The sequence below is a fragment of the Thamnophis elegans genome, chromosome 2, assembly GCF_009769535.1.
Source record: "Thamnophis elegans isolate rThaEle1 chromosome 2, rThaEle1.pri, whole genome shotgun sequence".
Taxonomy (NCBI): Eukaryota; Metazoa; Chordata; class Lepidosauria; order Squamata; family Colubridae; genus Thamnophis; species Thamnophis elegans.
The window spans coordinates 30,345,464-30,356,977 of record NC_045542.1 but is presented as its reverse complement, the minus strand read 5'-3'; the positions used below and the strand labels follow the sequence as shown (position 1 = coordinate 30,356,977).

The window sequence follows — 11,514 nt, the reverse complement described above, 5'->3', positions numbered from 1 at the left end:
CTGCAATGTGCTCTACATGAGGCTGCCCTTGAAGAGCATTCGGCAACTTCAGCTAGTCCAGAATGCGGCCACGCAAGCGATTGTGGGTGCACCTCGCTTCACCCACGTTACACCTATCCTCCGCGAGCTGCACTGGATGCCTGTCGATCTCCGGGTGCGCTTCAAGGTGCTACTTATCACCTATAAAGCCCTTCATGGTAATGGGCCTGGGTATTTGAGAGACCGCCTACTGCCAATTACCTCCACTAGACCGATACGATCGCATCGATTAGGCCTCCTCCGAATTCCATCAACTAGACAGTGCAAACTGGCAACTACCCGGAGGAGAGCCTTCTCGGTGGCTGCTCCAACCCTCTGGAATGAACTCCCCATGGAGATTCGGACCCTCACCACCCTACAATCCTTCCGCGCCGCTTTGAACATCTGGCTGTCCCGGCTGGCCTGGGGTTAAGATTCCAACCCCACCCGAATTGTGTGACTGTTGTGCTCTCTTTTAATATGTTGTATTGTTTCCATATTGGAATACTGTTTGTCTTTCCCCCCCTCCCTTTTTGAATTGTGAGCCGCCCTGAGTCCCCCAGGGAAAAGGGCGGCATACAAATAAAGGAAATGAAAAATGAAATGATAATAAAAATCACGTTTCCATGTGTTTAAACTACAAAGTGCTCGCACCACGTGAAACTCGCCCCACAAGACCCATGGCACCCGAGATGGATAACCACAAAAGAAGCCATCCAGAGGCTCAGCCGCCATTTGCTTCCTGGATCAAAGATGATCCGGAGCTTTCATTCGTCCATCCTCTCTTTGTGGCTGCTGTTTCTGCTGCTGGGGCTCCTGCCCCCGCCATCCCTCACAGATGTTGAGACCGAGGCTGCTTTGTTTGAGCAGGGGGTTGGACTACAAAACCTCCAAGTGGATGACTCTGCTTAGTGCTTAACTGTTTAAAAAAGCCTCTAAAAAAGCATCCTCTACAGGAGGAGGCAGGAATATGACATGCCTCACCTACGTCAGGAATTTTTCGGCTTTTAACCCTTGCTTAACTCTGCTCGAGTGATCATAAAACGCCTAAAGTCAGAGTAGATGAGGCCCGTCATTCTCCTGCCTCCTCCTGTAGAGGGCACTTTTTAAGAGGCTTTTTTTAACAGTTAAGCACTAAGCAGCGTCATCCACAGTGACTCTGGCAGCGACTAGCTCAGCCTGACCTCAGCTCTTGCCTTTACATTGTTTTTTCTTTTCAAGGTGACAGTGGTAAGGCTCTGCCTCCCCTGCCTCCCGTGACTGCACGTCACTGCTCCTGGTTCAGTGGTGGGTTCCGGATCCCATCACAACTGGTACGCTGAGCATAGGGCCAGGTGTCCCGGTTTTACACGCATGCTTTGCACGCATGCACAATTGGCCAGTTGCATTATACTGTAAATTGCCATAGAACGAGGGCTGGTGGGTGGGCCAAACAATCCACTGTACCAATGTGGTGGCCACTGCTCTGGCTACTACCAATACATCCTCTGGAAATCTATTCTTACTCCCACAGCATTCAAAGCATGTTCATCCCAAATTGTATAACTGAAAGATATTTTTACGTAACTAAAAGAGTTGTTGTCACTTTAAGGAAGAACTGGAACAGATTCAAACTGATGACCTGATGTAGATGCTTTCCGTAGGTCACATCATTAAAAGAACTGTGAGTAACTGGAAGTATTTCAAGGAAATCATTGAGGGAATCAAGCAGGAAGGGTTTCTTTTCTTCCATCAAAGACGATGCTGGTTTTCATCTTCCAACAATGCCTGAAAATCCTCATCCTGCCCATCTATGTGCTTGCCTATTTTGGCTTATGGGATCCTATTTGCAAAAAAACTTTCCCAATTTTCATGAATCAGCTCAGCAAACTGTACAATAAAAAAATGTGCAAGGAAAAGGAGAAGCTGTTCCATAACATGCGCGACTATGCTGATGCTTCGGGAAAGCTCCACCTGCTAGAGATTGGCGTGGGCACCGGCCCCAACTTTCAGTTTTATCCCCCCAACACTCGCGTGACCTGCTTGGACTACAACCCCAACTTTCAAAAATTCCTCCTGAACAGCATGGCTCAAAACACACACCTCCAGTTCGAGAATTTTGTGGTCGCCTCCGCTGAGAACATGACTTCATTGTCGGACAACTCTGTGGACGTGGTGGTTTGCACAACCGTGTTTTGCTCTGTGAAGAACACCCAGGCTGCATTGAAGGAGATCTTGCGAGTGCTCAGACCCGTAAGTCAAAGGGCAAAGAGAGAAAGTTAATTCTGGTGTGTCCAGACAAATGAATAATGGGCATTAGGTAGGTGCACATACACACTAGGCAAGTGTGCATGGGTTCAAGGGCTTTAGATTCCACAAAAACAACATCTCTCTGCTGCTCTTTATGCTGCTCATTTTCGGGCTTAACATAAACTGGATCCCTGACCAAATTTTTTCACTTTTTAAAGCATTTTTTCCCTGCCAATTTGCCCAAACCGAGAGGGGGAAAATGCTTTAAAAAGGGTGGGGGAAAGCTTCCAAGGATCGTTCAGCTCAGCTGGATGGCTTGAAATTTTGTTTAAAACTTTAATTAACAATAATGTTGTTGTTAGTTGCAAAGTCGTGTTTGACCCATTGCTATTCCATGGACAACGTTCCTCCAGACCTTCCTGTTCTCTTCCATCCATTTAAGCAACACCTATGTGTCACGTTCTGAGCATGCGGTAAAATAAAGTTGTTTAAGCGGGAAGTACTCGACAGCCGATTGGCTGGTCGTTTGACAGCTCCAGTATAAAAAGGGACTGTCCAAACGAGCAGCGCGTGTTCCTGTCTGAAGTCGGTTCTGAATGTTAGCCTGTACTTGTTAGGGAATAAACTTGTTAGCCTTTATTCCCGTCTCCGCCTCAGTTCCTCTGGCTACCCAAGGGTCCTGGTATACAATACTATGCATTAGGGTACTGGAGACTAAAACATACAGGAACTGGGCATGGCTAGTCTAGTGAAGAGAAGGACCAGGGGAGACATGATAGCAATGTTCCAATATTTGAAGGTCTGCCACACAGAGAAGGGGGTCAAGCTATTTTCCACAGCACCTGAAGGGCAGACAAGGAATAATGGATGGAAACTCACCAAGGAGAGATTCAACATAAAAATAAGGAGGAATTTTGTGACAGTGAGAATTTTGTGACAGTGAGAACTATCAACCAATGGAAGGGAAGTTGCCTTCGGAAGTTGCAGGGGATTCATCACTTGAGACGTTCAAGAAGAGATTGGACTGCCAGTTGTCAGAAATGGTGTACGGTCTTCTGCTTGAACGGGGGTGGGGGGTGTTGGACCAGGTGACCTATAAGGTCTCTTCCAACTCTGTTAATCTGTTAAAAAAAGTTAAACAATGTTTAGACAAAAGACAGATAAGCCTCCAGAAGCAATGGGGATGTGGCAAACTTCCCTAGTTTCTTAGGCTGGACAGATGTGCTTTCAGACAGGCAAGGTTTGTGAATTTAACTTTACAATAGATCTAGAGCTAGAACTTCTGGGTGTGCTTCTCATCTGGATTATCTTGCTAAGCTTATTTTTATGATATATAAAAGCATATATAGATTTTAACTTGGCACCAAAATCTCCACTATAATGTTTTTAAAAAAAGGAAAAATAACACCATGCACCAGCTTGCTGCTGGAGGTAGCTGATGGGATAAGACCTCATCCCCATCCTGTCCATCTCTTAGCTCTCTTAGTTTCAGTTTTAGTAAAATTTAGTAAAGTTTTTAATAATATTTTAATCTGTGTAATTTTACTGTTTTAATTACTTTTTACCTGTTTTATAACTTGTAAGCCACCCAAAATCACCTCAAAAGGGAGATGAGTGGCATAAAAATGTAATAAATACACAGTGATGCTTAAAATTTTGTGAACCCTTTTGAATTTTAATATAAATTCTAAACCGAGATAAAGGCAACCCAATATGAGGAAATGTAGTGAACTGATACAGCTACTTAGTCATCTTCTTTAAATAAAAAAGGCCAATTCTGCAATTTCCTGTAAATCATTCATGGCTAAATTGCATTCCAGCTTCATTTTGTCTCTATACTTAATTATTGCTTCATGTCCCCAGGACGTTTTGTATCAACAATCTTGATTACAGTGGAAATACAATGTTTAATTTCTATATTGTATTATTTTACTTTTTCCAGGGTGGTGCATTCTATTTCATTGAACATGTAGCAGCTAGTAGATCGAAGTGGGCCTCCTTCTTGCAACAAGTCTGTAACCCTACTTGGAGATATTTGACAGACGGATGCTCCTTATTAAAAGAGACCTGGAAGGATTTGGAGAACGCGGGGTTTTCTAAACTGTACTTGCAACACTTCATGGCCCCGTTGCACGTAACTGTAGTTTGTCCCCATATTTATGGATATGCTGTGAAGTAATTTAAGAGAAAGCATCTTTCTCTTAAAATCAGATTTTTGACTTTAAGGAATTAAGAGTGACAATGCATACGCTACACTAAGAAAAGTGTTTCCTCTATTCTATACAATTTGGAGTGGACAAAGGATCCTAAAAGTTCAGGCCGCACTAAACCTAAATCAGGGATGTCAAACTCAAAGCCTGGGGGCTGGATCAGGCCCATGGAGTGCTTATATGGGGTCACCCTGGAAACAGCAAAGGACTGGCCAGTGGTGCCTTTGCCAGAAAAAAATGGAGCTTGGGAGGTCCGCGCATGGCCTCCTCAAGCTCTGTTTTCATTGGCAGAGGGCTGCAGGAGACCATTGCAGCAAAAACGGAGCTTGGAAGCCTGTTTTTGCTGACAGAGCGCTCAAGCCACCATAGGCACCCTCGACATGAGTGACGTTGAGCTGGCCATGCCCACCCGGGCCATGTCCCCTCCTGCCCCCTGCCCCCCCGATCAAAAACACTGTCAATGAAATTGAGTTTGACATATCTGATCTAAATGGGTACCTTGGATCAGGTTTGGATGGAGGACAAATAAATATTAAAATTAATTAATACTATTAATATAAAAGAATTAATATAAAATATAATAGAAAAACAATCCCACTAGCAAAAGACCATATGGGGTGAAAAAAATCCACCACCATTTTGCTTTGGCATCTCTCAGTCCACCATGTCAGTTTCCCGGGAAGGAAAGCTAGAGGAGGCCTGTGTTTGAGTATCACTGGCAACCTGTGTGGAGTTCTCTAAGAACAAACTGGTGATGGACAAAGCTCTAACCTAGGCACAAGCAGAGCAGGGAATCTTGGTTAAATAATATTTCAGGCAGAAGGCTTTGTTGGCCTTTGGGAGAGGCCTACGCAGAAAGATTTTTCTCCTCTTCTTATTCCCTGTAGTTGTAGAGCGGGTAAAACTCTGCATATGTTGGCATGGGATTAAACTGAAAGCTAAGGCTTAGAATGTAGACGCTGGTAATGTATCAAAGCTTGCTAACTGCTGAATTATGCTTTTCACTTCCAATAAAAAAAGAGCTGGGAGGTTTGTTGTTGTTGTCTGGTGAACCTTGTCTGGTTACTTTTTCTGAATACAGCAAATACAAATATCAAGTCTCATGGTTCTGAGGTATATTGTGGGTTGTGTAACTGACCCTTGGAAAAGACTGATCCTCAGTAGTCACTTTTAAGTGGGGACTGCAAAGAAGTGTGTTGTTAAACCTTAACATGATACTACCACATTTTGGGAAAATAATGTGGTACATTTGTTTAATGTCACCCCATGCTTATTTTTCTGCCTACTAATTTTAGATTTCAAGTACTGAATTACTTTGGGTGAAGCTTGATAAAATGTCATGTTGAGCATCTTGGATATTAGCTAGCAAGCTAAGTTGATATAACTGCAAATTTAGAATCAAAAATCAAATCCTGCCTTGTCTATGCATTAAATGTCTCTTATGCCCAGGGGTGGGTTCCTGTTGGCATTACTACTGGTTCGGTGCCTGAAAAATTCAAAGTTACAGTTGCACTGAAAAAAGTGACTTTTGACAAGTTTTCACACTTATGACGATTGCAGCATCCGCATGGTCAAGTGATCAAAATTTGGATGCTTGGCAACTTGTTCATGGCTACAGTATCCCGGGGTCATGTGATCACCTTTTGCAATCTTCTGACAAGCAAATTCAATAGGAAAACAAGATTCACTTAACAACCGTATTGCTAACTTGACAACTGCAGCGATTGAATCTGAATAGCTATTTATCAAACCACTTTCTCTTGAATTATCAGATCAGGATATGTAATGGCATTTATTTTTATATATCGGCATTTATTTAGGTCGTTTATTTAGTCAATTTATAATCCAGAGTAATCACTAAACTTTAAGAAATCAGTAATATATTAAAAACAAGATTAAATAAAAGCCTATAACAAAACCAATATTAAACTGTGTCATGTTTAAATTCCTAGTACACTGCGTTCTGTTTACTTTTGCAGAACAAATTGGGAAATACATTTAGGAACTTGTCTTCACTTGGCTAGACTCTGATTAAAATAAACATAAACATAGAATCCATCTTTGCGGCACGGACCAATGAGGTTTTCTGTCCGTTTATAATAGCAAATGGGGGAAGGGACCGCTATTGAGTTTTCTGAATGTATAGAAAATCAAATTATGATAGAACAACCTTAAGGCATTTCCAATTGCTTGTACCTATGGCGAGTTAACTGCCAACGAGTACAAGTGGGTTTCTCTCTAACAGAACTTGGAATAAAATAATGCTTAGTTGCAAGGATAGGGAACTGCCCCGCCTGGATAGAGAACTTGGTTTCCTAGTGTAGGAGTGTAATAAACTCTCGCATCTGCCACTTTTCTTCATTTGCATCATTACTGATGGCTGCTTTAGAATCGAGTCTGAGGATTTTTGGCATCATTAAAATCAGTAATTTTATTGTCTCTCCAGACCATTTTAAATATACTATGGCTAACAACAAAGCATAGATATCTTGATATGAGATATTCTTGTTTTTAATGTAAAACTAATTCATTTTAGGCATTACAATTTAAAACTAAAATCTAAACAGTGTGTCAGGTGAGCAAACTGTTTAGTACAGAAAGAAAAGATGGAAAGAAAGAAAGAAAGAAAGAAAGGAGAGAGGGAGAGAGAGAGAGAGAGAGAGAGATAATAAAAATCACATTTCCATGTGCTTAAACTACAAAGCGCTCGCACCATGTGAAACTCGCCCCACGAGACCCATGGCACCCGAGATGGACAACCGCAAAAGAAGCCATCCAGAGGCTCAGCCGCCATTTGCTTCCTGGATCAAAGATGATCCGGAGCTTTCATTCGTCCATTTTCTCTTTGTGGCTGCTGTTTCTGCTGCTGGGGCTCCTGCCCCCCCCCATCCCTCACAGATGTTGAGACCGAGGCTGCTTTGTTTGAGCAGGGGGTTGGACTACAAAACCTCCAAGTGGATGACTCTGCTTAGTGCTTAACTGTTTAAAAAAGCCTCTAAAAAAGCATCCTCTACAGGAGGAGGCAGGAATATGACATGCCTCACCTACGTCAGGAATTTTTCGGCTTTTAACCCTTGCTTAACTCTGCTCGAGTGATCATAAAACGCCTAAAGTCAGAGTAGATGAGGCCCGTCATTCTCCTGCCTCCTCCTGAAGAGGGCACTTTTTAAGAGGCTTTTTTAAACAGTTAAGCACTAAGCAGCATCATCCACTGTGACTCTGGCAGCAACTACCTCAGCCTGACCTCAGCTCTTGCCTTTACATTGTTTTTTCTTTTCAATGTGACAGTGGTAAGGCTCTGCCTCCCCTGCCTCCCCTGACTGCACGTCACTGCTCCTGGTTCAGTGGTGGGTTCCGGATCCCATCACAACTGGTACGCTGAGCATAGGACCAGGTGTCCCGGTTGGGCACGCATGCTGTGTATGCCACCACCCTGCGGCACCCAGCTGCTCAGCAGTGGTTTCTGCAGGGGCAGCACGCTTTGCACGCATGCACAATTGGCCAGTTGCATTATACTGTAAATTGCCATAGAACGAGGGCTGGTGGGTGGGCCAAACAAGCCACTGTACCAATGTGGTGGCCACTGCTCTGGCTACTACCAATACATCCTCTGGAAATCTATTCTTACTCCCACAGCATTCAAAGCATGTTCATCCCAAATTGTATAACTGAAAGATATTTTTACGTAACTAAAAGAGTTGTTGTCACTTTAAGGAAGAACTGGAACAGATTCAAACTGATGACCTGATGTAGATGCTTTCCGTAGGTCACATCATTAAAAGAACTGTGAGTAACTGGAAGTATTTCAAGGAAATCATTGAGGGAATCAAGCAGGAAGGGTTTCTTTTCTTCCATAAAAGACGATGCTGGTTTTCATCTTCCAACAATGCCTGAAAATCCTCATCCTGCCCATCTATGTGCTTGCCTATTTTGGCTTATGGGATCCTATTTGCAAAAAAACTTTCCCAATTTTCATGAATCAGCTCAGCAAACTGTACAATAAAAAAATGTGCAAGGAAAAGGAGAAGCTGTTCCATAACATGCGCGACTATGCTGATGCTTCGGGAAAGCTCCACCTGCTAGAGATTGGCGTGGGCACCGGCCCCAACTTTCAGTTTTATCCCCCCAACACTCGCGTGACCTGCTTGGACTACAACCCCAACTTTCAAAAATTCCTCCTGAACAGCATGGCTCAAAACACACACCTCCAGTTCGAGAATTTTGTGGTCGCCTCCGCTGAGAACATGACTTCATTGTCGGACAACTCTGTGGACGTGGTGGTTTGCACAACCGTGTTTTGCTCTGTGAAGAACACCCAGGCTGCATTGAAGGAGATCTTGCGAGTGCTCAGACCCGTAAGTCAAAGGGCAAAGAGAGAAAGTTAATTCTGGTGTGTCCAGACAAATGAATAATGGGCATTAGGTAGGTGCACATACACACTAGGCAAGTGTGCATGGGTTCAAGGGCTTTAGATTCCACAAAAACAACATCTCTCTGCTGCTCTTTATGCTGCTCATTTTCGGGCTTAACATAAACTGGATCCCTGACCAAATTTTTTCACTTTTTAAAGCATTTTTTCCCTGCCAATTTGCCCAAACCGAGAGGGGGAAAATGCTTTAAAAAGGGTGGGGGAAAGCTTCCAAGGATCGTTCAGCTCAGCTGGATGGCTTGAAATTTTGTTTAAAACTTTAATTAACAATAATGTTGTTGTTAGTTGCAAAGTCGTGTTTGACCCATTGCTATTCCATGGACAACGTTCCTCCAGACCTTCCTGTTCTCTTCCATCCATTTAAGCAACACCTATGTGTCACGTTCTGAGCATGCGGTAAAATAAAGTTGTTTAAGCGGGAAGTACTCGACAGCCGATTGGCTGGTCGTTTGACAGCTCCAGTATAAAAAGGGACTGTCCAAACGAGCAGCGCGTGTTCCTGTCTGAAGTCGGTTCTGAATGTTAGCCTGTACTTGTTAGGGAATAAACTTGTTAGCCTTTATTCCCGTCTCCGCCTCAGTTCCTCTGGCTACCCAAGGGTCCTGGTATACAATACTATGCATTAGGGTACTGGAGACTAAAACATACAGGAACTGGGCATGGCTAGTCTAGTGAAGAGAAGGACCAGGGGAGACATGATAGCAATGTTCCAATATTTGAAGGTCTGCCACACAGAGAAGGGGGTCAAGCTATTTTCCACAGCACCTGAAGGGCAGACAAGGAATAATGGATGGAAACTCACCAAGGAGAGATTCAACATAAAAATAAGGAGGAATTTTGTGACAGTGAGAATTTTGTGACAGTGAGAACTATCAACCAATGGAAGGGAAGTTGCCTTCGGAAGTTGCAGGGGATTCATCACTTGAGACGTTCAAGAAGAGATTGGACTGCCAGTTGTCAGAAATGGTGTACGGTCTTCTGCTTGAACGGGGGTGGGGGGTGTTGGACCAGGTGACCTATAAGGTCTCTTCCAACTCTGTTAATCTGTTAAAAAAAAGTTAAACAATGTTTAGACAAAAGACAGATAAGCCTCCAGAAGCAATGGGGATGTGGCAAACTTCCCTAGTTTCTTAGGCTGGACAGATGTGCTTTCAGACAGGCAAGGTTTGTGAATTTAACTTTACAATAGATCTAGAGCTAGAACTTCTGGGTGTGCTTCTCATCTGGATTATCTTGCTAAGCTTATTTTTATGATATATAAAAGCATATATAGATTTTAACTTGGCACCAAAATCTCCACTATAATGTTTTTAAAAAAAGGAAAAATAACACCATGCACCAGCTTGCTGCTGGAGGTAGCTGATGGGATAAGACCTCATCCCCATCCTGTCCATCTCTTAGCTCTCTTAGTTTCAGTTTTAGTAAAATTTAGTAAAGTTTTTAATAATATTTTAATCTGTGTAATTTTACTGTTTTAATTACTTTTTACCTGTTTTATAACTTGTAAGCCACCCAAAATCACCTCAAAAGGGAGATGAGTGGCATAAAAATGTAATAAATACACAGTGATGCTTAAAATTTTGTGAACCCTTTTGAATTTTAATATAAATTCTAAACCGAGATAAAGGCAACCCAATATGAGGAAATGTAGTGAACTGATACAGCTACTTAGTCATCTTCTTTAAATAAAAAAGGCCAATTCTGCAATTTCCTGTAAATCATTCATGGCTAAATTGCATTCCAGCTTCATTTTGTCTCTATACTTAATTATTGCTTCATGTCCCCAGGACGTTTTGTATCAACAATCTTGATTACAGTGGAAATACAATGTTTAATTTCTATATTGTATTATTTTACTTTTTCCAGGGTGGTGCATTCTATTTCATTGAACATGTAGCAGCTAGTAGATCGAAGTGGGCCTCCTTCTTGCAACAAGTCTGTAACCCTACTTGGAGATATTTGACAGACGGATGCTCCTTATTAAAAGAGACCTGGAAGGATTTGGAGAACGCGGGGTTTTCTAAACTGTACTTGCAACACTTCATGGCCCCGTTGCACGTAACTGTAGTTTGTCCCCATATTTATGGATATGCTGTGAAGTAATTTAAGAGAAAGCATCTTTCTCTTAAAATCAGATTTTTGACTTTAAGGAATTAAGAGTGACAATGCATACGCTACATTAAGAAAAGTGTTTCCTCTATTCTATACAATTTGGAGTGGACAAAGGATCCTAAAAGTTCAGGCCGCACTAAACCTAAATCAGGGATGTCAAACTCAAAGCCTGGGGGCTGGATCAGGCCCACGGAGTGCTTATATGGGGTCACCCTGGAAACAGCAAAGGACTGGCCAGTGGTGCCTTTGCCAGAAAAAAATGGAGTTTGGGAGGTCCGCGCATGGCCTCCTCGAGCTCTGTTTTCATTGGCAGAGGGCTGCAGGAGACCATTGCAGCAAAAACGGAGCTTGGAAGCCTGTTTTTGCTGACAGAGCGCTCAAGCCACCATAGGCACCCTCGACATGAGTGACGTTGAGCTGGCCATGCCCACCCGGGCCATGTCCCCTCCTGCCCCCTGCCCCCCCAATCAAAAACACTGTCAATGAAATTGAGTTTGACATATCTGATCTAAATGG

The 11,514-nt window shown here is 42.9% G+C and overlaps 2 protein-coding genes across 2 annotated transcripts; both read left to right on the top strand.

Annotated features, from left to right (window-relative positions):
- Nucleotides 1-1,463: 1,463 nt before the first annotated feature.
- Nucleotides 1,464-4,586, top strand: LOC116504060 (methyltransferase-like protein 7A). Its single transcript, XM_032210887.1, has 2 exons — nucleotides 1,464-2,250; nucleotides 4,190-4,586. The coding sequence occupies exons 1-2, from the start codon at nucleotides 1,759-1,761 to the stop codon at nucleotides 4,424-4,426; spliced, it is 729 nt and encodes a 242-aa protein (XP_032066778.1). The 5' UTR covers nucleotides 1,464-1,758; the 3' UTR covers nucleotides 4,427-4,586.
- Nucleotides 4,587-7,988: 3,402 nt separating this feature from the next.
- Nucleotides 7,989-11,043, top strand: LOC116504061 (methyltransferase-like protein 7A). Its single transcript, XM_032210888.1, has 2 exons — nucleotides 7,989-8,812; nucleotides 10,753-11,043. The coding sequence occupies exons 1-2, from the start codon at nucleotides 8,321-8,323 to the stop codon at nucleotides 10,987-10,989; spliced, it is 729 nt and encodes a 242-aa protein (XP_032066779.1). The 5' UTR covers nucleotides 7,989-8,320; the 3' UTR covers nucleotides 10,990-11,043.
- The last annotated feature ends 471 nt before the right edge of the window (nucleotides 11,044-11,514 follow it).

Bases quoted from the DNA above. Each gene is read 5' to 3' on its own strand.
- LOC116504060 (XM_032210887.1), top strand. From the start codon at position 1,759: ATGCTGGTTTTCATCTTCCAACAATGCCTGAAAATCCTCATCCTGCCC. The intron at 2,251-4,189 runs GTAAGTCAAAGG...TACTTTTTCCAG, and splicing joins TCTTGCGAGTGCTCAGACCC to GGTGGTGCATTCTATTTCAT.
- LOC116504061 (XM_032210888.1), top strand. From the start codon at position 8,321: ATGCTGGTTTTCATCTTCCAACAATGCCTGAAAATCCTCATCCTGCCC. The intron at 8,813-10,752 runs GTAAGTCAAAGG...TACTTTTTCCAG, and splicing joins TCTTGCGAGTGCTCAGACCC to GGTGGTGCATTCTATTTCAT.